The 27,112-nt window shown below is 43.7% G+C and overlaps 1 protein-coding gene across 2 annotated transcripts in view; it reads left to right on the forward strand.

Moving 5' to 3' along the window:
• The window catches only part of UNC5D (unc-5 netrin receptor D), a 435,843-nt gene that overhangs the window by 189,928 nt on the left and 218,803 nt on the right, over positions 1–27,112 (forward strand). For both annotated transcript variants that reach the window (XM_083713478.1, XM_083713479.1), the window contains exon 2: positions 9,534–9,752. In XM_083713478.1, coding sequence (XP_083569604.1) covers positions 9,534–9,752 — 219 coding nt within the window. The remainder of the gene's footprint in view (positions 1–9,533; positions 9,753–27,112) is intronic.

The following is a 27,112-nucleotide window of genomic DNA, read 5'->3' on the forward strand; positions in this document are numbered from 1 at the left end:
TAGGCCAAGAATTCATCTCTTCGGACAAAGTGAAGAAAAGAGGAGTGGTGATATATGCAAAGGAGAGCCTGTCACCGAAATTCTTATTCAAAGATGAACATGGCAGAATTTTGGCGATTGAAATTCAGACACAAGGAGAAAAATTTCTGATATTAGGAATATACGCCCCAAATGAAGGAAAATCGGAATTTTTCAGGAAGCTGCATGAGATTATGCTGGACTACCTAGACTACAACAACATCATCATGATGGGTGATATGAATGGGGTTGTGTCTGTAAATATGGATAAGTCGCAAAGTGCTAACATAACGAAAGATGGCAGACTACCTAAAACTTTTTTTGAAATGACTGACAATGTGGACTTAATTGACATATGGAGGGTTAAGAACCCCCTAGGAAAAGAAGGGACTTTCTTTTCTGAAGCTCATCTGACATGGACACGAATCGACCAAATATGGATAACTAGAGGGCTGGCACCTAAGACTAGAAAGGTGGAAATCTGCCCAAAAACCTGCTCCGACCATAATGCTCTGAAAATGGAACTCAGACTAAATACAACCGGATCCTTCAGATGGAAAATGAATGACACCCTACTAAGGGATGAGAAGATTGTTAAGAAGGCCCAAAAAACTTTAAAGGACTATTTTGAGATAAATTTAAATACCACTGTGGAAAAAAGAATAATCTGGTACGCAAGTAAAGCAGTCATGAGAGGGTTTCTAATACAACAAAACACGATCAAGAAAAAACTCTGGAATGAAAAGAAGGAGAAGATATTGGAAAAAATAAGAGATGGAGAAAAAAAACTAAGATCCAGGCCCAAGTCGAAGGAAGTGCTGAGAGAAGTGAAATTTTTCCAAGCACAATATTTGAAATTGATAAATCAAGAGGTGGAATGGAGAATTAAACAAATGAAACAAAGATCTTTTGAATCAGCAAATAAGTGTGGGAAACTGCTAGCATGGCAGTTGAAAAAGAGACAAAAACTTAATACAGTTACAAATCTAGAGATTGAAGGGAGAATGGTACAGAAACCCGAGGAAATTAGAAAGTGCTTCCAGAGATACTTCAAAGAGCTTTATTCACAAGGGCCACAGAAAGATTCGGAGGTGGACCAATTTCTTAAAACCAACGGATTACAGAAAATACCTCAGGAAATGAGAACAACCCTGAATAGTAATATCACACAGCAAGAAATTGAAAGCGCCATTCAGAACCTCCAATTAGGCAAATCTCCAGGCCCCGACGGACTTACCTCCAAATACTATAAGGTTTTGAAGGACTATTTGATACAACCTTTGTTGGAGGTTTGTAACCAGATTATGGAGGGGAGGAAAGCACCGGAAACGTGGAAAGAAGCCTTCATCACATTGATACCCAAACTAGAAACTGAAAAGACTCAGCTTAAGAACTACCGCCCCATCTCACTCCTAAATGTGGATTACAAAATTTTTGCAGACATTTTGGCAAGTAGGTTTAAAAAAGTGCTTAATGAAGTGATCCATAAGGACCAGGCTGGCTTTCTCCCTGGTAGGCATTTGTTTGGCAACACAAGAAACATTATTGATATTTTGGAGCTTTTACAAACAAAGCTAAACACTAGAGCGGTGCTAATCTTTATTGATGCGGAGAAAGCCTTTGACAATATTTCCTGGATGTTTATGAAGAAAAATTTGGAAGGGATGGGAGTGGGGCGGGGGTTTGAAAATGGAATAGAAGCAATATATTCAGAACAAAAAGCGAAATTGATAGTAAACAATGTGGTGACAGAGGAGTTTAAAATTGAAAAAGGGACACGGCAGGGGTGCCCCCTATCCCCCCTATTGTTTATTTCAGTTCTGGAGGTGCTATTGAACATGATTAGAAAGGACCGGTTGGTACAGGGAATTGAGGTCGGAGTGAAACAATATAAATTGAAAGCATTTGCAGATGACCTGGTATTAACATTGCAGGAGCCTGTCTCTAGTACTAAAAGAGTGTTAGAATTAATTTTGGATTTTGGTCGGGTGGCGGGATTTAAGCTGAACAAGCAAAAAACTAAGGTTATAGCAAAAAATTTGACAAGTACAGAAACAGATGAGTTTGTGAAAGAAACAGAATTAAATGTGGTTAAAAAAGTAAAATACCTAGGGGTGTATCTGACCTCCAAAAATTTGAATCTGTTTAAGGACAACTACGAGAAATGTTGGTCAGAAATCAAAAGAGATTTGGAAACATGGTCAAGATTGAAACTTTCCTTGTTGGGCCGAATAGCAGCTATAAAGATGAATGTATTGCCAAAAATGTTATTTTTGTTTCAGACCCTACAGATCGTGGACAAGGTGGAATGCTTTGGAAGGTGGCAGAAGGATATCTCTAAGTTTGTTTGGCAGGGCAAAAAGCCCCAAATAAAGTTTAAGATATTAACTGATGCGAAAGAAAGAGGGGGATTTGCCCTGCCAGACTTGAGGTTATATTACGAATCCGCAGCCTTCTGCTGGTTGAAAGATTGGATCTTACTGGAAAACACTGATATCCTAGATCTGGAAGGGTTTGACAACGCCTTTGGGTGGCATGCATATTTGTGGTATGACAAGGTCAAAGTGCATAAACTGTTTAAAAACCACATTGTCAGGAGAGCAATTTTAATGGTCTGGACAAAGTATAAAGACTTATTGGAGAGTAAGACTCCGAGGTGGCTCTCACCGGTGGAGGCCAAGGCACGTAAGAGACCTAATATGGAAGCCAATTGGCCTAAATATGAGGAAATTATTGAAAAGATTGGAGACAATTGGAGGTTGCAGAGCTTGGAAAAACTAAAAAACAAGGTGCGAGATTGGTTGCATTATGCACAAATTCAAGAGGTCTTTAAAGTAGACAAGAAGGTTGGATTCCAGGTGGAAAAATCGAAACTAGAGACAGAACTGTTAGAACCAAAAAGTAAATTACTTTCGAGAATGTATAACCTGCTGCTTAAATGGAATACTCAGGATGAGACAGTCAAATCCGCCATGATAAAGTGGGCGCAGGATTTGGGGCATAACATTATGTTTGAAGACTGGGAAAGGTTATGGAACACCGGAATGAAATTTACGGCATGTAGTGCCTTGAAGGAAAACATTATGAAAATGATATACCGGTGGTATATGACCCCAGTCAAGCTTGCTAAGATATATCACCTGTCTGATAATAAATGCTGGAAATGTAAAGAGGCGGAAGGGACATTTTTTCACCTCTGGTGGACCTGCCCGAAAGTGAAGGCCTTTTGGGAAATGATTCATAATGAACTAAAAAAGGTACTTAGATTTACCTTACCTAAGAAACCAGAGGCCTTCCTCCTGGGCATGGTGGACCAGAGAGTGCTTAAGAAGGACAGAACCTTTTTTATGTATGCTACTACAGCAGCAAGGATCCTGATTGCAAAACATTGGAAGACACAAGATTTACCCACACTGGAGGAATGGCACACGCAGTTGATGGACTACATGGAACTGGCCGAAATGACTGGCAGAATCCGAGACTTGGGAGAAGAAACATTCGAGGAGGACTGGAGAAAATTTAAAGACTATTTGGAAAAACATTATAAGTTGTATGAATGTTAAAAAACGCACCTTTTAGGAAATTCTAGCTTCAGTAATGTTAAATTAAAGAAATGGAAATTAAGGTACAAGGAGTCAGAGATAGAATAATGAAACAACTTTATTGTGTTAAAATGAAAACGTACATGATTTGGGTCATAATATATTTGAAATTGGGTAACATGATAAAATGGAAGATACAATAAGTATTGAAACAAGTTAACAAATTGCAGACGTTATGCATCACAGAGAATGCAGGCTTGGGAGGACGCGGGGAAGTCCAGTAGATTTGGAAAAAAGAGTAAGAAAAATTTGTAACTTTCTTTTTCTACTTTTATAATATGCTCTTTATTCTTTTTTCTGTATTTCATAAAACTAATAAAAAATATTATAAAAAAAAGAATGCAAACCTGAAAATAGCACAGTTTAATTTTCTTATTTATAGAATAAAAGCTTTCAATCGCTTTGTACACAAGAGGACGAGAGGGAGAACATGTCAGCCTAGGTGTTATGCATATACCAGGAAACCATGGGTTCACGTGACATCCAAGCCAGCCCCCATTTTAATCTCTCTCCAGTGTTCCTGACATGGAACAAGTATGCAATGTGTTCTGTGTTTTTAGGGAGGGATTACAGCTCTGGCTCCCACACTACAAGAAGTAGCAACAGCCACCAACTTTGTTAACTTGAGGGAAGGACCTTAGCTCAATGGAAGAGTATCTGTTTTGCATGCACAAGGTTCTGGGTTCAACGCCCAGCATTTCCAGGTAGGGCCGGGAGAGAACCTTGTCTGAAATCCTGGACAGCTGCCACCAGTCAGCGTAGACTATGCTGAGCTGGATTGGTCCTGTTTTCGGACTTCCCATAGGCATCTTGTTGGCCACTGTGGCTTGTATCCTACTAAATACCCATCAGAGTTAGCTGTGTCCATTAATTTCAATTAGTCCAGTCTGAGTATGGCTAAAACTGGATATAACCTTATAGGAACAGGTTGCTGAAGTAGGTGGGCCATTGGCCTGATCCAGCAGGTTCTTCATATGTTCTTAGCGGTGCCAAAAATATCTGCATGTTCATGCTGTTGTTTTTATTAGATTCCTACAATATACAGTCATACCTTGGTTGATGAATGCCTTAGCAGTTGAACGTTTTGGCTCCTGAACGTCGCAAACCCGAAAGTCAGTGTTCCAGTTTGCGAACGTTCTTTTGGAAGCTGAATGTCCGGCAGGGCTTCCGCAGCTTCCAATTGGCTGCAGCCAGCTTCTGCAGCCAATCCAAAGCTGCACCTTGGAAGTCGAACATTTTGGAAGTCAAACTGGAGTGCTCCAGTTTGTGAACATTCTTTTGGATGCCAAATGTCTGGCGGGGCTTCGGTGGCTTCTGATTGGCTGCAGCAAGCTCCTGCCGCAGAAGCCGTGCCTTGGAAGTCAAACGTTTTGGGAGTCGAACGGACTTCCAGAACAGATTCTGTTTGGCTTCCAAGGTACAAATGTATAACAAGACCATACACATATAAACTAAAATACTACACCCTAACCCCAAAGATGGAGTCCAAAATAACATCCAAATAACATAGTAAGTCCCTATCCCAGACAACCATTTGTATAGAAGGTGATAAACAGTTTGTGCTCACAGGAAAAAAACTGGTAATGTCCATCTCCAGTTGTTGGTCTGCTTGCAAATGTGATCCCTGTTTTCTGTTTTCTTCAGAGAACAGTCTGAGCTCACAAAAAAGACCTAGATCCTTGTTCACCTTTTATGGCAAGTGGTGCATTACCTTCCTGTTTTTATACTTGGAAATGTGCACATTGCTCTAAAGAACATTTCTAGGCAAGTAAGATATTAGTTTTGTTACGACCAAAAAACCTTTCCTTGCTTGCTCTCAGGTACTTCCCAAGGCATATTTTCTACAATAATACGCTGTTTGGTTTTATAGGGCTGTATAAATGGTAAAAAGCTACCAAATCGCAGTCCATAAAACCTGAAAAATTTAGAATGTAGCACTTTGCTAATGGCATATCCGGCACCTGCTATAACATGGCTAACACTGTTTATTTCCATAAGAGGGTGTTTAATTCAGTTTTTAAAGAAATCTTTTTTTTAATTTAAAATGTGTCTTCCATAGTGCAAAGAATTAACATCATTCAAACTATCTTCTTCTAAAAGAAGGAAACTTGGTTTTTTAAGGGGGAGTTTTTAATTATATTTCCATTTTGTTTAAAATTTGTAAAGATTTGTTGCTTCTGCTGCTATCAGGGCTTTGAAAAATGACAAACACTGCATTCCTGTTTCTTTCTAACTCTCTCGCCTCTTCTTTTCATTACTGTCATAAAAAGAATTAGAGGACCTACTACGTGAGCGCATGGGGCATAAAACACAAAACACTTTCTGAAAGGTAATTTCCCAAGAATGCAAACGAAAACAACAGCACACAATATGTTTGATTGTTGGGTCTTGTCATTCATTGCGGCATTACGCTCTTTCCCTGAAGCTACGAATAGCCTCCATCTTGAAAAATGACGGATATAAACATGAAAAGTGCTAATAATTTGTAAGCAGAAATGTTCCAGAGCCAGACTTGATTCTAAACAATTTTGTCAAACACACACACACACACAATGTTTTATTTTCTTTCTTGTTCAAGGGCTGCTGTGGTGATGTCAACTAGGAAGTGGCTTAATTTAATTTGAGAGGAAATGTGTCGCCCTCCCCAAAAAGATACAGATTTGCATAACATTGGCATCTGCTCATTTGTGCATGTATGCAAATTTAGAAACGATAACTGTGATTTAAATAGAGTTACAACACATGCCACCATAGTGGGTGTGATGGGATGATGAGCTGCTTGTGCGTAAAAGCTTGATCCCTCTGGGGTTTGGCTGGTCACCCAAACCTAGGCACTAACGGAGCCTCCCAAAGCATGACTCCGTCAGTCGCTGGTAGAATCCGACAGTGGGCGTCTACGGAACTTACTCCAACATAAAAGCTGTTTGACGGACATACGCCTCCTGGACTCTCTGCGTGACAGCTTCCGGCGAGGGGTGGGGGTTGCTAAAGGGGGTCTTGTTACCTCCTCACTGTTCTCACTAGAAGTATCCCAGAGCCTCTCCCCCGATTCCCTTTCCGCTGGAACTCCTGCTCTCCCCCTACTGGTTCCTTCTTCTGCTGTAGAGTCTCTCCTATTCTCCTGGAGCCTCTCCACCACCTGTCCCTCCGATGGCAGTTCCCTGACAGTGGGGAAGGCTGAGGCCAGGTAACCCGTGCGTGCCTGTTCGGTCTGCTACCCAGGTGCTGCTAAATGTTGGATGAGCAACTTGACTGTCCCCCTGGCTTTCCCTTCTTAGGGTTTTGTATTTTCATACTGAACTTGTGGGCGAGACAGCCTTTCAGACAGAGGACTCCTTCAGATAAAGGACTATACTTGGTACAGTGGGGCATATGGCCACACTACACACCAGCGAGTTTGGGAAGAAATTGATAGGCCGATTGTTGCCTGTATATTTGTAAAGATGCACATCACATGGTATCTGTGCTGGTTCCAGATTTATGTCTTTATTTTCTTTTGTGGTGAGGGGGGTGGACCTTTGTCCAGATGCTATTAGCTAGCTCTCCCACCTGCTTCACCTGAGCCACTTCACCTGAGTGGGTACATTTTCTTCTTGCTACTGTTGCTCTGCCTCTGCCCTCTTAGACACACATACTTTCCACAGAGAGAGCAAGATTGCCAGAACACCCATCATTTTAATCTGCCTAGCGCCTACCAGATTCTGTTTTGGGCCTGCCTTGAGTGCCCCAGACACCACCCAAATGGGATGGATATATATATAGAACACTAAGCAAATCATATCTGAGCTTCTTTTCAGCTGAAATTCTACTCTGCAATGCTCTTAATGAAATGGCAAATCTACACGGATCATGGTGGTGATGATTTAAAAGATGCTTTAGATAACAAGAAGCCCCTGGGGTTCTGGATGAACTATAATGCCCCGTTGGGCCCTTTCTAATATTCTATGATTAGGTGATTACATTTTTTGTGAATATTCCACCCTTTTTTCACGGGCTATTAAACTGCATAAGTACAAGTCGAAATGTACAACTTTGACATCGCTCAAGGCACCGATGGAAGTAGGGAGTTCTTTTCTCGCATAAAATGTTTTAATGCCTTTTGTTCCTTCTAATGCATGGATTTAATAAAGCCTACAGGGATGTAATATTTACTGTCGGTTGACATGTCATAAATGGGTGAACTGCATCATTTTAACAATACATTAAGGAGTGTGTGAGTGCAATTTAAATCATATGAAATGTCCCTGCAGCTCCATCTTGAAAAATGCATGCACGTGTTTACGTTAAAGCAAAAGTACTTCAGAGACTTTAAGAGAGCATTGACTGCCTTCTTTACCAAAGACTAACTTGATTGTGATCCAGTGGGCAAAATGCAGTGTGACAGTGGCAAAACTGTTTTGTGTGTCTGTCCTGTTCCCATGGAACCAGTCAGTGCAGATAAATGCTCCTCTGCTGTTTTTATGACTAAATCTCTGAACTTGTCTTGTCAGTCAAAGTGACCTATGTAGGGCGGGAGAGGCAAAGATCTGGTCCACCTGCTCTAACTTCACCCACTGGCTTACGAAGCAGTTGTTTTGAGTGGTGCTTTCACATTATGTTTGATCATGTTAATTCTAGAAGGGCTAGTGACTTAAATGATAGCTTTAATGGGCCTGGAACAGCAAAATCCCTCAGCAGCTCTCATACCTTTGACACACTTAATTGCATTGACCTATAGTTGTCTGTGGGTTGACTCAACACCTTCGGTTGTTGCATATGTTTAATTAGTTCCTACTTATGTCACACTTGTAGGCTGGATTATGTTCTCCTCAGGCAACTGGACTCTGCTGCAGGCTCATTCTAGCTTTTCGTGCAAAGGGTTGTCTCTATTTTCTCCTGTGAAATGTTGGAGCAATTTTTATATGAAGCCTCTGTTCCGTTCTGTAAAATGGGGATACCTGTCAGAGTCTTGGTGGATGTTGATACTATATCAGTGTTTTCCATTTTAGTGAATATTTCACATCAGTAATGATGCATATTTTATTCTTAATATGATAATTCTGTCATGTGCGCAGCAAACTTGCTTTCTTGCATTCCCCTTGGGCTAGAATTTCACTCTCTTCCTTTCCTTTGTGCTACATGTCTTTAATCTTACTGCACAAATTTGCACCCTTGGATGGCTGTAGGTCAGCCTTCCCCAAGGTGGTGCTTTCCTGATGCTTTAGACTACAAGTCCCATCATTCCTGAGCACTGGGGGCACTGATTAAGGCTGGTGAAAGTTCTAGTCCCAAACACCTGGAAATCACCAGCCTGGGGAAGTCTGCTGCAAATTCTTCTGAGTTGTTAGTGTTAAGTTGTGGGCGAACTTATCAGACGACACAGCGATTCTTCAAACAGCTCTTCTTTATTCTGAGTCCATAACTGAACTGAACTGAAGGGCTCAGTCAGCCTGCTTATATAGAGCTCCAGTACCTTGTTACTGTAACAACTTTCTAAAACTATCCAATCACTGAACGTCACTTTCGATCCTTCATTTGCATAACTATCTACAGTATCCCCCTGCTGGCCCAGGATGAGAACTTCAGTAGATAACAGTGAGCACACTCACTGAACTGCCAATTCATAGATGTGCTGAATGTGCCTTCATTGTCTCAATTCACTAGTTAGTTAAATCATCATAATAATCATCTTTGCTTTCTTAAATGGAACTGAAAGTACCATGCATGCTTCCTATCCAGTCATGTACCAGATCCATCCTGCTGAGATCTTTTGCTTTCAGATCTTGTCATGTTAACTGTTGCTGCTGGCCAAATGTATCACAAATGTTGTAAACAACAACACCCAGGTCCAAGCATCCTATTTGGGCCATGATCCAATTTGTACTTGACCAGGATTCCTTCATGTGTGACATTTCCTTTCTTTTTCATTTGCAGGCAATGACAATGGCGAAACCCTCCCAGAGTCCATCCCGTCTGCTCCTGGGACACTGCCCCATTTTCTGCAAGAGCCAGACGATGCATATATAATCAAAAGCAACCCTATTGTGTTGCGCTGCCGAGCTGTGCCTGCAATGCAGATCTTCTTCAAGTGCAATGGAGAGTGGGTGCACCAAAATGAGCATGTCTCTGAGGAGAGCATGGACGAAAGTACAGGTAAGGAAGAAATTCCGTGTGGCACTGAATGAATTATCTGCTCCAAACACATTGGTCATTATCCTTGTTCACTTGTATCTCAGGTCTGCGGATGGCTTTCTCCATTTTCCATTCCCCTGCCCCCCAGTCTTTGGCCATATTTGCACTACACATTTAAAGCAGTATTCTGTCGCTTTAAACAGCTTCCCCCCAAAGAATCGTGGGTTTTGTAGTTTGCTAAGGGTGCTGAGAGTTTTTAGTAAATAGTTATTCTCCTCACAAAGTTCCAATTCCTATAGTTCCCTACAAAGAAGGGATGATTGTTAAATTATAGTACCCTGGAAGTTGTGGTTCTGTTAGGTTATCAGTAAGGCTACCAATGGCTCCTCAGTCATGATGGATGTGTAAGACTTTCCCTATCAAATGCAGTATGCCTCTGAATACCTGGTGCTGGGAATCACAGCTATTGCATTCAGGCCTTCCTTTGGGCATCTGTCTGGTCACTGTGAGATCAGGAGGCTGGAGTAGTTGGGCCTTTGGCTGGCTCCAGGGGGACTCTTCTGGTGTTCTTACATGAGGGAGTTATAATGCCTGACTTTGGTTAAGATAAAACTCTCTTTTGGCATTCAAAGTGAACATGTGAAGAGGGGCTTCTGTTTTCAACTGACCACAGTTGTCATTGTCCATGCAAACACACATAGAAGCCCTCTTCAGACCCACCTGCTCAAGAAGGGAAGGGAACAGTGGTGGCAGAGGTGCCACCTTACGAGAGCGATTTGGGGGGCAATGGAGTACATGTGATGTCCCGACATCGTGCGTGTGATGTCAGGATGTTGGGAGGAGCTGCATGGCTTCAGTGGCTGGTGGCTCCTTCTCCTTCTCTTCCTGGCTCTGCCACCAGCAGAAGGCTGCTCCAACTCTCCCTCCCCTCCGCAGCAGGTGGAGGAGGTGAAGGAGCCTCTGTGCTACTTGGACATTGGAGGGGCCCGACCCCCAAAACATAAGGGGGGGCAAAAGGGCTTGACCCCCTTGAGCTGGCACTCCTGCATGATGGGGACATTAAGGGTGGAACCAAGACTCATTCATATGTCCTGCATCCTTATCTCCTCTATGTCACTTGTATGCCCAAATAGGTCTTGTGATAGCTAAATATGTTAAATGTGCAGTGAAAGTGTATTGACTCAGAATCAAGTCTTTAGGGTTGCGGTCTTAGAGGACTATGCTAGATGCTTTGTGACATTTTGCTGGCTTTTTCTTTGAGAATGGCTGTGCATAGCTTGCTGCCCCACGTTGAGTTGGGAATAGTCATGAAATGTTAGGCCAGCAGTTCACAGCACTGTAGTCTGACTCCCTTATTAGTTGTTTGGCAGCTAATGAAGCTAAATGGAAGAACTCTGTTTTGCAATAAAGGCATATCTGCAAAACGAGAGCTTGTAAGGCTGGGGAAGGTGTTGAGAAATGATCCACAGATTTTATCAGGCTTCGAGCAAATCCTATATCCTTTCTCATTTAGAAACAAACATCTTGATAAGTATTGCAAACCAATTTAACGGTTCTGCTGCCTTGTAATCTCACAGGCCTGTGTTGTTATTACTCTCCCTACACACACACACACACACACACACACACCCTCTTACACCCTTCCACTTTCCCAGATTGCTAGGCAACTCTGTGTCTTGGAAATAATAATGTGAATATAATATTCTCTTAGAGAAAACACACACACACACACACCCTTGAATAGATAATAGCAAGGAAGAACATGCAATTAAAAATTGTCACATTTTCTAAAACGGTGTAGGAAATAAGTTGACTGACAGATTATGGGGAAGAAAAATACATCATTTTCACAGTGTCATCTACCAATGGATTTTATTTATTTATTTATTTATTTGCAGCTTTAGACTGAAATATATATATATAAATACATGAGAAAGCCTTCTTACAATTTGCCCCTGTTTTAGGAGTGGCTCATAGCACAAACTGGGCCATTTTACCCAGGGTACCACACATTGGAATAATTCCAATAGTTCACACACCGCATGACCAAACCATGGTTTGTGTTGTGTTCACATTGAGGAACCAGCCTGGGTGAAGCTTTAGAATCCCTTTCTTTCTTCTCCTCCTCATTTGTGGCCAGAGGAAGGACCTTGTTTGTGCTTGCTCTTATCCAGATTTCATAACAGTAGTTGTACGATGTTCGTTTAAAATGCACATTAAAGAAGTTGTGGCTCACCTAAAGAAAAAGTATATCTTGAGTAACAGCTGTACTTATTGCAAGCTGATAACGCTGCAAAAAATATTTATGGGTAATAGCTTTATTGTCCTTAACATTCACACACCCCATGGCTATGTCAAGAGGAATAGTTGAATATATAGATAATGCCTAAGATAAATATAATTGGTTTCTAGAGGAATCCTTGCATCGAGTACACTGTATTGCATATTCTTGGATTGTATTCTCATGCAAGACATCATTCTGTGGTATCTGTATCAAAAGCAACCGCTGTCCTGGAAGCTGTTGCTAGCAGCAGACTATACTGTCAGATAGTCACAGTATTTCAAACTTTGCTTCTTTAAAGGAAAAACCCTAATAAAATGTAGTTCTTTAATCTCGTTGCTAAGATGAAGCTTTAAAAGACATTTTAGTTTCAATTAATAATTAGCTTTAAGAAATTCTAATAAGACTCTGCTTTTTAATTATCCACATCCAAATTGCCAGTACAGGTATTTCAGCCTGCAGGCATCTAATCATCAGAGAGATGAATCCACTTGTTCTGGCAATTGATGCTGTGTGGTCCCTTTAGTGGCACAGCTTGATGTTCCTTTTATTTATTTATATTGAGACACAGATTGCATAGCCAAAAGGATAAGGGCATCCATCTTTATCAGAGTCTGAGTTTCAGAGTCTACAGGCTACAGAGCCTGAAATTTGCCAGCCCAGCCTTTGCGCTTCCTCCTCAAAGTGGCTTTTACTATGTGAGATCCAACAGGAGACAATATAGTACAGTTGTCAGATTGCTGGGTTTGGCCGGCCTTATTGGTCTAAACCACTGAGCCTCTTGGGCTTGCCAACTGGAAGATCGGTGGTTCAAATCCCTGTGATGGGGTGAGCTCCCATTGTTCTGTCCCAGCTCCTGCCAACCTAGCAGTTCAAAAACACACCAGTGCAGGTAGATAAATAACTGCTGTGGCAGAAAGGTAAACAGCATTTCCGTGCGCTCTGGTGTCCATCATGGTGTTCTGTTGCACCAGAAGCTGTTTAGTCCTGCTGGCCACATGACCCTGAAAGCTGTCTGTGGACAAACGCCGGCTCCCTCGGCCTGAAAGCGAGATGAGCGCCGCAACCCCAGAGTCGCCTTTGACTGCACTTATCTGTCCAGGGGTCCTTTACTTTTTCCCCTACCTTGCAAGGGACCACTGCAACCCCTCTAGTTATCTCCTCTTTGCTATCCATGCCTTCTCACATGTCCTTTCTGAGACGTGAGCAGTGGCAACAGAGAGCAATATTTCCCAGTTGCCTTGCACTCTGGATAGATATGTGGATTGGGAATGGATTGCAGCAGCAAAGGCGGTTCTAGGGCAGCACAACTGCACCAGGCGCAGAGCTTCTGGGGTGCTGCAGCAGGCACCACAACTGTGAAGTCCATTGGAAGGTGAAAGGCGGGAGTCGTGCTGGATTTTGCATTACACAGGGTGCCACTGAAATTTGAGACACTGGCAGCAGCAGCAGGTGGACTTGTTCAAGCAGTAGTGAGGCATGCAGTGTGGTGAAACTGCCCTCCCAAAACTGACGTCTCTGCTGTTTACCTGGGCAAGGCTGGGACCAAGGCAGGGTCAGAATCATGTGAGTGCACTAAGTCAGGGCAGTGCCATCAATCCAGCAGCCCTGTTGCAAGCATCACAGCACTGTCAGAGTTAGGCTTGGATTGGCAGGCTCAGATGGAGGGTGGGTAAAACGCTGCTAGCGATAAACGTAATTCCGATTGTGAGGGATTTGCCTCAGCATCTCTGCAGACTCCTTTTAGCATATCCATGATTAAAAGAGAGGTGTGGTGCGGGTGGGAAAGAAGAGCTAATTGCAATAGGAATGAAGTCAGAAACACAGTGCATGAGTTTGCTTTTGGATAAATCGATAGTCCATGGGCTGCCAGTGTGCTGGTTGGGTGGAGTTGGAGTCAGTCTATGGCAAAAGAATAATGAAAGAAAGGAATTTGCAGCTTTGCTGGGAAATAAGTAGCTGTGCTGAATTAATTAAAAAGTCAGAGTTCATTTATTACTGCTTTTTTTGTAAATCTGTGTCATTTTGATGATCTCTCTGGATGGAAAACTTCACAGTTTCAAAATACTGAAATAAATTACAAAAGATAAAACTCTGCCCATGCCAGCCCTACCTTGCTGACACTTTAGCAGCCCTGTTCTCCATTGTCCCTGCTACCACTAGGGGATGCACGTCCTGTTTCGCCACTTGAGACAAAAAGGGAAGAACTCTCTTGCCCTGTTGCCACCGGCACCACTTTTCTACTGCCACCTCCCCTGCTGGCAGAGTAGCAGTAACAGCATCAGTGCCAATTTTGGGCGAGATCTTTCCAAAATCACACAATTTCGGCCAATACCAGCGCCATTTCTGTGGAGATGACAAGATGCCTCCTTGGGGGCTTCTGCTGCTTGAGATAGCTGTTTTAGTCTGCATAATGACTGAGCCAGCTCTGGCCACTGCTCTCTCTTTTCAATTCCTACCCTTGCTTGTGCTCAGATCTTCTGGCTTCCTCTTATTAGCTGCTATTCCTACTGCTCGCCAAGCCTTCCCACCTGCCCACTTCCTGTGATGACACTGACATCACAGCAGTTCAGCCAATAGGTAAGTGCAGTTACCAGGAACCCATTGTTTCATCTCTGGCTGTTACATCCTTGAGAACCAGTGCAGTGTAGCTGATAGAATGTTTGACTAGGACCTGGGAGGGCAGAGTTCGAATCCCCTCTTAGCTATGAAGCTCACTGGGTGATTTTGAGACCAGTCACTGGCCACCAAACCTACCTTGCAAAGATATTGTAATGATAACATGATGTGGGGGGGGGGGAGAGAGAACCATAGGCACCACCTTGAGCTTCTTGGGGAAAAATAATAAGAAAATAACATTTAAAAGCAAAATAATAAAAGAACATAAAAATGACAGGCAGCAAACATTTGCTTCAGGTTTTGTCCATGTATATTTTATATGACCTTTTAAAATCCTTCAAAGCTTAATTAGATGCTTGTGAAAATGGTAAGTACCCTAGAATAGGTCTGCCCATAAAGAGATTCATTTGTTAGTACAGTGGTACCTCAGGTTACATATGCTTCAGCTTACATACGCTTCAGGTAACAGACTCTGCTAACCCAGAAATAGTACCTCGGATTAAGAACTTTGCTTCAGGATGAGAACAGAAATCGTGCTCCGGCGGTGCAGCAGCAGCAGGAGGCCCCATTAGCTAAAGTGGTACTTCAGTTTAAGAACAATTTCAGGTTAAGAACAGACCTCCGGAACGAATTAAGTACTTAACCCGAGGTCCCACTGTAGTGCTGTGAGTTTGGAGGGCTGTAGGTTGTAGGTTGCTGAGTCCCTTCTAATTCTTGGGTCCATTTGGGATTCAATTGCTGGAACAACCAGAGGAGTTTCTTGGCAATGGGCCCCTAACTATGGGAGACACATGATTCCCTCAGGGTGTTAATACTGTAAGCCCCTCCATTGTAGTCTCAGGTTGTACATACAGCCAAATATCATAAAGACACCATGGTCTCTGCTGTCCCTATTCTGAGGAAACCGAAACCTGGGTAAGCACCTGGAACCTGTGAAGTCTCACACTGTTCAGAGATTGGGATAGTGCACAAGGGGTATGTAGATTAAATCAGTTTTCCACAACCTGGTGCCCATTCATAGTCCCTGAGCATTGGACATTATTGCCATGCCTGTAGTCCAAAAAAACATTTGGAGGACATCTAGTTGAAGAAGCCTGGATTAAATTAAAATGCCATTAATATCGACGTCCGAAACAAATATTTGAGAGAGACCTGGTGCGGTGGCCAAGGGATAATGAATCAAGATGTTTCTGGTTGAAATACCTGCCAGGCCATGGTATAGAGGAACAATAATGCTGGCCTACCCTACGGGTCGTATGTTTTGAATATTCGAAAGAATAAAGACATGTTCTAAATGGTTATAACAATAAATGCTACATCTCCTAAGTGCTATCAAGAAGAAGTGGGGAAGAATCTCTTGGGGTGCCTCTACTTCCATATGTACCAGGATGTTTGGTTCCTTCTCATGGCATACCAGAGGGAGAGAGCCTGACGCTTGCTGTGTCTCATTCTCATCATGCTAAACAATGGTTTGGCATGATGTCAGAACGTGACCGATTAATGGTAGCTTGCTTTGTCTGTTGCTCGATGGTGCTCGAGGGCACAAGTAGTCCTTTGTTATGAACCGAACGCTTCTAGGATGCAGATAAAGCTAGTTAAGAGTTTAAAATAAATTGAGAAAAAGGAAAGCCTCCCCCCTTCAATTTTAACATTTTTGAGAGCATGCTTCAAATTGGCTCTAAAGTACTCCCAACTCCTGTTTTCCCAGTAGGATGAGACCTGCTATGAGTAACTAAAGTTTTCATGTCTGATAAATAAAAAGATTACAGCAATAACTGCTGTCAGCATTTTTCTCATTTAAACAAATAAAGCTGACAAATGATGAAGTTTGGTGCTTGCTCCGTTATGTTTAGCACATACCAAGCAATTATTCATCCTCTGCCAGCATTAGTCTGTCTGCTGCTAAACCACCCAGCAGTGCAGAAAGCTTATTAGCATAGCAATACCAGAGGCAAAACTCCCCATATTCTTTGAGGCTGTGCTGGATGACAAAGGATGATGCTTATAATTTGCACAATAATTTAAAGGGATGGGCTACCACTGTGAATTGGAATTACATAAGGTATCGGGGAACAATGTTGGTTTTCATTTATAATGCATTGGTTCTTACTCGAGTTGATTAGAGGTTCTTGCCATGTAATTTCTATTATTATCGTTCCTGTCGAGGCAGGGGAGATCTGTAGTTTAAGGAAACAGCAAGATATTTCTCCTCTCAGCAAGGAGGTCTCCCTCCCTAACTGCGCCTGGTGTGTCTGTCTTATTTGTTAAATTTGCACCCCACCCTCTGATGGAGACACATGAGGTTGTTCCATGTCACAAGTGGGGAAGCCAAATACGGCCCTCGAGGCCTTGTTTTCTGGCCCCTGGGCCCTTGGGACTCATCCTCCTCAGCCACACTCTCATTTCCCCCAGACCAAGCCCCTCACTGCCCTTACTTCACATTCTGCTTTAGTGATTTTGCCCTTGGATTGTGGTAATGACTCTTGCTTCCCTGGATAGAAGATACAGAGTGCGCTCTCTCTCTCTCTCTCTCTCTCTCTCTCTCTCTCTCCAAATTACCCGACTGTACAAAGGTGAAACATGTTCCCCACAACTACATCTTGCAGTCTGTTGGAGTTTGGCCTGTGGAAAATCGAGGGCTTCAAATCCCCACTCAGCTATGAATCTTATAGACTGAACCTTTTAAGAATGTTGCACACATACACGTTTTTAAGAGTGTGTGTCTGTGTGTGTTTTATTGGCATGGTCTGCTAGATTTTGGTCTCTTGGTTTCTGGTGTGCATTGAATGTGTACTTATTCAGGTGTCTGGTGGAGAAAATCTCAGCATATTTTCAAAATGTTTTCAAAAACCCTTTTGCTTTTAGAATATCAATGAGGCATTTTTACTTCTAAAACAAGAAGAACACAGTGGCCCAGTTTGATTGTAATGCTGAACACAGTTTAGCCCTCTGGAGGCCAGTGTCAAGGAGTCTAAGTGAAGCATCCCCCGCCTCACAACCAAGAGGAGGACTTTTGTGGAATTTAATTTCAGTTTTAAATAAATTTCTCTTAGAGTTATGTTTAAACCAAAAACATTCAGTAACCAAGGCGCGGATTCCGATTGGCTGCAGGAGCCTCCTGCACTCAGTTGGAAATTGCATGAGCCGCGTTGGACGCTCAGCTTCCAGAGAACATTCACAAACTGGAACACTCACTTCCGGCGTTTGGGATCCAAGGTACAACTGTATCTTGATCCCCCTTCAAAGTCTGGCAACCTCTCTTGGAGGATTACAGAAGGAAGTGGCGGCAGGGAGCAAATTAGCTAAACTCTGGACTGGCTTGGACTTTTTAATGATTTTTATTTCAAATGGCGAACTGTGTGTGACTGATTTTCCAATTAGAAATGCCTGGTTAGTCCACCTTATGAACTGCTGCTCAGAATGAGATTTTTAAAAGCAAAGGATGATCTTCATGCATGGACCACAAATTATTAAGTCCCTACCTGGATACTTTTTAATCAATGAGCCTCATCTCAGTCTTTCTTCAGGCACTCAAAATAATGCCTAAGGGCCCCAGAGAGGGGTGCAAAATGCTGACCCCTCCCACAGTGTTTGTGTGCCCCAGGCACCCTCAGCTTTCCTGCATTGGGAATGTCTGGTGAGGCCTTCTAAATAAGTTTGTCTGAACATGCTTAGAAGCTCCTTTCAGTCCTTCCAACTCAACATATTAAGGTCATGGAGGAGCAGATCTGTCGAGGACATATTGCCCCCTCCTATTTGAGCCTCATGCATTATTTTTGAATGCTTAATGAGATCAAATCCTTTGTGTTTGCAGAACTTACCCAGTAAGCTGGGTTTGGAAGCTCTCACACAGGCATTCTGAGAGGGGTGGCTGTTCCCCTTGTTTACTCCTAAGCACCGGGTAATACCCAAGTTCTTGTATTATGAAAGGAGTGTTTGTGTTTAATTTTTCTGTTCTTTCCAACCACTCATTATGGTAATTTGATAAATTGATTCCCTCCCCTTGGTCACCATCACCTCTCCCCAAAATTCCTATATTAGTTAGCCTTCCTTCATAAGCAAGTACTCCAAGGCCTTGATAGTCTAGCTGTCTTTCTGTACCCTTTTCAGTTCAGTAATGCTATTTTTGAGGTAGAGTTACCAGAACTGTACATGTAATCACACCAAAGGTTTTTATATCCCTTAGATTATTTTCTGTACTGTTGAGATCTTTGTAATTTATATTGATGGCATTATGACAGCTGGCAAATAATAGCAAACATACTGGCCACGGTGCTTTAGCATGACAGAAATGAGTAGTAACAAGCCTTAGGCTCTTAGACCTCCTCCCCATTCCTCCTCCAGTAAGGCTGCAAGAAAAAATAAATGATGGCTTTTGATTAGCTGCAGTTTAGTGTGTTGTTAGTTCCTAAAGTGTAGTTAGATCCTAAACTGTGGACAACGTCAACAATGTCTTGTTGTCAGCATCATAACCCACGTCTTGAAGCTGGCTTGTTTCAAATAAACCCTGTTTAATCTTGTGGGTTTGGACCTCATAGCAAGCTACAGTTAATCTAAACCAGAAGTAAAAGCTTCTGAACCAAGCTCAAGGCTTGCTGTGGCTCATTCTCAGCACAAGAAGCCATGGACATCAAGCCTACAGTCTTTCAGATGTTGCTGGACTACAGATTCCATCTTCCCCAGACATTGGTCAGACTGGTCGCAGCTGATGAAGCAGTTGTTCAGAAACATCTGCAGGGCAACCAGTTATCCCATCCCTGCACTAAATTATGGTTTGGCATGATGTCCGAATGTGGACATTTTCTGTGTTGTGGCTACATACTGTATGCCACCATAAGCTCCTTGGAGGAAAGGGAGGCAGTAAATAAATGACGATATATAGTGATCATGGTGGATTTCTGGATATTTTAGGTGCAGCAGCAATGTGCTCTTGAGCACCACTTGATTGGGGGCAAGCACAGAGGAAAGTCTATTTATTGCATTCATGTCCTGCTTTTGGACTTTCCAGAAGCACTTGATTTACCACTGGAAAATACGATAGGCCAGATGGGGCCAGGTGGATTTCTGCACTAATTCAGCAGGGTTTTTCCTATGACATGTGTCTCAACTAAGTATGTGAGCTCCAAGGTGTCTGAATCTCACAACATAACACGACATAAGACAGGCAGTATATGAACTGGAACTGAAAGTTCCAAAATACTGATGAACCTTGGTATTAAGGTACCAACAAGTGTCATTTGCAGTCTGGCAGTGGCAGGTGGGAGTCTTCTTGTACACTAAGACCATCTTGAGTCTTCGTGTGTGGCTGGCTGGTTGCATTCATTGCAACCATACTAGAAGTTGTGAAATGGACAGAGGGACCTGGGGAGCCAATCGGCATCCAGGCTAGGCTCCCTGAGGGGCAGGGCATCAGAGCAGGCCTGACGGAGAAGTGCGCTCATCAAGTCTTCTCCTGGGAGAGAGAGAAAGGGAGGCCTGACTCAAACACTCAGTCTCAGTCTAGGTTTCTCACCCATTCTTTTCTGTTTACTTTGACAGTTACTTTTTTTACAGGGACATGGTGGTCATCCATTAACATTGCTATGGGCCATGGGTGGATTGGCTTGGTCTTGTGGGGTTTCACCTACCTCATAGCAATCAGGAGGGAGGGGTCCACCAGAAGCTGTTCACGCCATAGAGGACTCCAATGTGGGCCGCCACCCCATCTGTCAGCTTAGGGCATATCAACCAGAAAGCAGGTTGGTTGATCAATGTATCCACACCAATGCTAATGCTAAACCTATTCTTCTATAATCTATATATTTCAGGAAACAAAGGTCTCAACTACCTTGTCTTGATTTTGCTCCATCCTCCAGGAGGATGGTAAAGCAGATAGAATGCTGGGTTTGCCAAAAATTTCACTTAACATCCTTGAGCAAGATATGTGTCAGCTTTAGAAGAGGCTTTTCCAGGTACAGAATTATAGGGTGGGGGGACTGGAGATGTGTCCCCCTTTAACAGTTCTAGTAGTTGCATCTGTGACATTTCCTCACCTTTTCATCCACTACGGATCTTTCTCCCCTTTTCTGTACATATTACAAATCTGCACCTCTGTTGCTCACTGAAGGAATGGGTTAACTCCTGAATGCCTCTTGATGCTTGCGATTAAGTGGGTGCTGAGTTATAGAGAATCTAGGTTTACAATGCTGAAAATCAATAGTCACCAAGTGCAAATCAGATTTATTTATAGAATCAGATGCTAAAAAGCCCAGAGAGTTTCATCTTGCATCCAGATCTTTGACAAGACTGGGGGTTGGGAGTATGAATCCAAAAGAACAACCGTGGTTCAGTTGCATGTATTTCAGAGCTGCCTGTCACCCTAGTTCATTGCATCCCCCACAAAGGTCTTACAGGCTGACACAGAGCTGCCCTGGTTAGAACTGAGAACAGTGGAGCCCTGAGGGCTTTCAAGAAAGTAGATTTGAGCCCTACTTCCATAAGAAGGATCAAATCAAAGTTCTGTTCAGTCTAATATCCTGCTCCAAATGGTAGGTAGCCAGTTGCTTATAGGAAGTCCACAAGCACCACATCCCTGTTGTGTGCCCCCAGAAAATAATGGTAAGAGGCTATGGAATGCTTTCTGCAGTAAAGTCCACCAGGTGCAAACTTTAGCATTATTTCAGATCAAGACATACCTCTTCTCCTAGACTTCTGAGGGATTATTATAATCCTAGAATTGTAGAGTTGGAAGGAACCTCAAAGGTCATCTACTCCAACCCCCTGCAGTGCAGGAACCACAGCTGACAGATGAAGGAGAGTCCCCTACCTTCTGAGATTTTCCATTCCATTGTTGAGCAGCTCTTACCACCAGAAAATTCTTCATAATGCCTGGTTGTAATTCCTTTTTTTGGAATTAGAATCCATTGGTTTGGGTCCTACATTCTAGAGCAACAGAAAACAAGTTTGCTCCTTCTTACATGTGACAACCCTTCAAATATTTGAAGATGACTCCTCCCTAGCACCTCTCAGTCTTCTCTTCTCCAGGCTAAACTTATCCAAAGCTTTATCATCTTGGTCACTCTCCTCTGCACACATCCCAGCTGCTCAGTATCCTTCATAAACTCTCTGTGTGTCTGCATTTTGGGGATATTGTTTTATTATTAAACTTGGTGGTTGGTTGGTTTTTAATTGTGCATTTAAGTCTCTGAGAGAAGTTTTGTATTACACAAATAATAAATTGAATTATTCATCATCTCTCTGAACCAGGAACCATAGAAAGACCTATCTTGTGACAGAAAATTCCCATATGTTTACTTGGCACTGTGTGAAGAAGTACTTTGTTTTGCTTGTGCTATATCGACTGCCCATCAGTTTCACTGGATGACCCCGAGTTGTAGTCTAATGAGAGGAGCAAATATTAATATTGCTTCCCAGATATTGGGCAAAAGTGTAGAAGCTGCTTGCTTCAACCAGTCCATAGATTTAAGAATGTAAGAAAATCCTGCTGGATGAGGCTAAATGCCCATCTGGTCCAGCATCCTGTTGTCACAGTGGCCAACCAGATGTCACAAGCAGGACCTGAGCACAGCAGCACTCTCCCCAGTTCTGATTCACATCAGCTGTTTAGTTTGAGGCTTACAGTGCCCAACAGTAGAAGCACAACACAGCCATCAAGATTAGCAACCATTCTCCAAGAATTTGTCTAATCCCTTTTTGAAGCCTTCCAAGCTGTTGGCCATCACTAGCTTCTGTGGGAGTGAATTCCATAGTTTAACGATGTGCTGTATGAAGAATTGCTTTCTTTCGTCTGTCCTGAATCTTCCAACATTCAACTTCGTTAGATGTCCCTGAGATCTGGTGTTATGAGTGTGATGGCCTGGGAATCTGATTCAGAGGCTGAACCTGAGGAATCCCAGCCTGCACAGGAGTCCCTACCTCCAGGGCCGGCTGAGCCAGAGCAGGGGCTTGAATCTGAAGGGCCCTCACCTGTGCCGGATCCTCAGGAGCAGACACCAGCTGAATCCGCTCTGGCTCCAGAGGTGATCAAGGACCCATTGCCTGCAGGTGCTCCTCTCCCAGCCCTGTCAGGGGAAGGTGAGGCTGCCTCTGGGTCCAGTAACCCTCCAGCCTCTCCTGAGCTGCAGAGGCTCAGGGCGGAGAGGCTGAGGGAACTAAGTTCTCTCAGGAGGAGTGCTTACCTCCAGGCCAGGAGAGGCGAGTCACCTGTGGACCGGGGCCACACTATGCCTCAGAGGAGATAAAGGCCAGCTGTCTAGTCCCAGGTTGCGGGAGCAATATCGTTGGTTACCTGTTCCTTGCGGCACCCTGTTCTGCTTTCTGCCAGAGTTCCTGACCATGCCCGACTCTCTAACTTGGACCCTACTTCAGCCTCAGACTGGACACGGACCACACCGCACGGTAACCCCCCCCCCCGAGACCAGTACAATGAGAGAGGAAGAAGAGCTTTTCTCTGTCTGCTTTCTTCGCACAATGCATAATTGTATATGCCTGTTATGACTCATCTTACTCACCTTTTCTCCAAATCAGTTTAGAATGTAATTTTAGGGTTAGTCTACAAATTGTACTCACCTCTTAGAACAGGGGACGCAAACTCATGGGTCCAAGTGTGATGGCCTGGGACTCGGGCCCGGAGTCGGAATCAGAGGAGTCTCAGTTCACATCGGATCCTCTGCCTCAGGCAGCATCTGAACCTAGTCTGGGGCCTGATTCTGAAGAGCCCCAGTCTGCACAGGTTCCCCTGCAACAAGCACCAGCTGGGCCGAGTCAGCTCTGGCTCCAGATGCGGGGATTACCTCGTTGCTTTCAGCTGGGCAATCACTTACAGCTGCTCTGCTACTGGTTGGGTCAGGAGACCCTCTGGGTCTAGTAACCCACCCACATCTCCTGAGCTGCAGAGACTAAGGTCTGAGAGAAGGAGAGACCTGAGTACTCACAGGAGGAGTGCTCACCTTCGGGTGAGTAAAGTAGGTGAGTCACCGGGGGATCAGGACTGGCCGTTACCCTGACAGAGATAAAATGCTGTCGGACCCCGCCCCAGGTTTCAGGAGCAACATTGCTGTTTGCTAGAAACTGCCTGTGACCCTGTGCCTGACCTAGCCTGGTTTCCTGCCTTGACCCTGTCAGACTGACTCTTTGTGGAACCCTTGTATTAGGGAACGGACGTGGACCACGTTGCTCGGGTTTACCCCTGGGCCCAGCACAGTAAGCTGTAGAAAGTGGCCCACCATCCCTCGCAATCTCAGATCTGCACTGAGATCGGGATAGAAAGTGTGCTCCTCTTTAGAGAGCAGACACAGCTCTTCATCTCCTAATAACAGTGCTGTGGCACTCTCGAAAGAGGGGTTTTATCTCTTGATCCCAGGGGTGAGATGAAGGCCTCTGCCAGCTCTTTAGAGGTGAGTAAAAGGCAGTACCATGGCTCGAAGGTGGGAATGATGTGCTCAAAGGAAGCAACAACCCATTGACTGTCCTTTCTCTTACAGCAGCTAATGAAAGGAATAAGCTTTCTGGGTTTGATGCTTTCTTTGTATGGCATGGCTGGTCTTCTATTTATCTCGCTTCCACTTCTCATTTGCCTTGGAGCTCTTTTATATAACATCCTCAGAGGACACAACAATGTCCACTGCACCCAAAGGGGCTTTGTGTTCATTATAATTATAATTAAAAGGAAGAATTTGCCCACAGCTTGTTAGCTTCCCCCTTAATGTTCAAGAAGGATTTGTCTCACCCCTGAGCATCAGTAGTGTGGGTTGTTGCCATGCAGATGTCCTCAGACCCTATATGCTATGCATGGGAAGGTGACCTAAGAGGAAGAGTGCCATTTTTAACAAGTTAATGAAAATTAATGGAATGTGCTTATTTATTTTGGTGTGTGTAGGTATCTTATACTTGAAGGGTTTCTTAATTGGAAAACAACAAATTATTAATTCTGGGAATGGTGAAGAACAGAAATGGGATTTTTTAAGAACTGAGGAGGGGCATCTCCCAACTGTCGGTATTTTGTGGGATGGATTCAAGCACACACCAGGAAATGTAGGTTTTCACAATCAAAGCACATTAAAATGCCCTGTTTTCCTAGTTCAACTGATACACTTTTAAAAAGAAACACATTTTTTTGTGGTTATGTAAGTGACAGGAAACATTTTGGGAAAAGGGTGGCATGAACAGATGATTAAAAGGAAGATTCACAAACATGCCACAAGCAAACCAAGATGAATATTCATGGTTCTGTGGCCTTCCTGCCAACATGCTCAAATGCTCACAATCAAACCTCCATGTAAGCTTCTTGTAAGCAAATCAGGATGAATGCTCATTAAAAAGGTCACTTAGAATCATAGAATCATAGAGTTGGAAGAGACCACAAGGGCCATCGAGTCCAACCCCCTGCCAAGCAGGAAACACCATCAGAGCACTCCTGACATATGGTTGTCAAGCCTCTGCTTAAAGACCTCCAAAGAAGGAGACTCCACCACACTCCTTGGCAGCAAATTCCACTGTCGAACACCTCTTACTGTCAGGAAGTTCTTCCTAATGTTTAGGTGGAATCTTCTTTCTTGTAGTTTGGAACCATTGCTCCGTGTCCGCTTCTCTGGAGCAGCAGAAAACAACCTTTCTCCCTCCTCTATGTGACCTCCTTTTATATATTTGAACATGGCTATCATATCACCCCTTAACCTCCTCTTCTCCAGGCTAAACATGCTCAGCACCCTTAGCCTTAGAGGAGCCCAGGTAGATCCTCATCTCCTTCCGGGGGGTATTGAAATGGAAACATTCTCTGTGATGGCATCAAAGACAGGTAATGTAGTGGTGCATAGTAGCGAAATAGTTCTCATTAGTTGTTCTAAGACAGGGGTGGTTAACCTCTGGTCCTTCATATCTTTGCTGGAATACAGCTCCCATTATCCTTGACTATTGGCTACTCTAGTTGGTCAGATGGGAGTTGAAGTCCAACAACATCTGGCTGTCCACAGGTTAGTCACAAGATGCATTGATTTCTCCATTGGGGGTGAAAGCCTGATTCCCTCCCCACCCTGCTTTAGCTTATTTTCCCATATTTGTATCTACTTACAGCCCAATTTGAAGTATGTTTACTGATAACAAGGTTGCAGGGGAGCAGAAAGCTTTGCTTTGGCGAACCTGGCAGGCTTACGTGATGGTGGAGACAGCAACAGCACTTTAATCTTTGCCAGGTGGTTAGGGAACACCATTTAAATTTCCCATAATGCCTGAGTGCCCAGGGCATTCTGGGAAACAAAAGTGGCAGCTTCCAGTTTCAGGCACGCAGTGCTGTTTGGTTCTTTGGGTTGAGCAGAGTGAGGGAAGATCAAAGCGGCAGGGGAGGGTGTCAGTAATTGACTTTGCCAAGATGCTGTGACTCCAGTAGTGTGCTATACAGTGGTATCTCTGATTACGTATTTAATCCGTTCCGGAGGTCCATTCTTAACCAGAAACTGTTCTTAACCTGAAGCACCACTTTAGCTAATGGGGCCTCCCGCTGCTGCCGCACCGCCGCCGCATGATTTCTGTTCTCGTCCTGAAGCAACCCGAGGTACTATTTCTGGGTTAGCGGAGTCTGTAACCTGAAGCGTATGTAACCTGAAGCATATGTAACCCAAGGCCTCTAGTTGCGAATGGGATCCATTCCACGTCATTTTGTGCGTCTGCGCATGCGCAAGCGGCGAAACCTAGATGAAACGTAACATGAGGTATGACTGTACTATGATGTTGGGCTTGACTAAGGCACAAAGTCCACTGTGAAGTTTATTATGTGTCCATGCTAACTGGGTTTTATGTGAGGTGTAGTCCACATTGTCTGGCAGGCACTAGGGTTGCTATAGGGAAGGGAACACATTTTTTATCCTGAAGGACACATTCCTTCATAGACTACTATAGAGATGAGGTGGAGCGGCTGACAGAGTGGTGCAGAGCTAACAACTTGCTCATAAATACAAGGAAGACAAAGGAGCTTGTGGTGGACTTCAGGAGACAGAAGAGCAATGTCCAGCCACTTTTGATTGATGGGGTCTGTGTGGAGAGGGTAACAACGTTCAGATTTTTGGGTATTGAATTACAAGAGGATCTGTCCTGGAGTGTCAACACAAGGGGACTTGTGAAGAAGGTGCAGCAGAGACTGTACTTTTTGAGAATCCTAAGGAATAACCATCTTCCGCAGAAACTGCTGCTTGCCTTCTATCACTGTGCCATTGAGAGCGTGCTCACTTATGGCTTATGTGTGTGGTACGGAAGCTGTGCTACCCAGGACAGGATGGGGTTGTGCAGAGTTGTTAAGGCAGCAGAGAGCATTGTTGGCTGCCCACTCTCCACCTTAGAGCAGATTTATGCCACAAGGTGCCAGAGGAAGGCACTGGACATAGTAAAAGATCCATTGCATCCTGGTCACTGTCTCTTCGAGCTCCTGCCGTCGGGACGGAGATACAGGACGATGAAGACAAGAACGAACTGTCTCAAGAACAGCTTCTTC

The sequence above is a fragment of the Podarcis gaigeae genome, assembly GCF_964106915.1.
Source record: "Podarcis gaigeae genome assembly, chromosome: 15".
Taxonomy (NCBI): Eukaryota; Metazoa; Chordata; class Lepidosauria; order Squamata; family Lacertidae; genus Podarcis; species Podarcis gaigeae.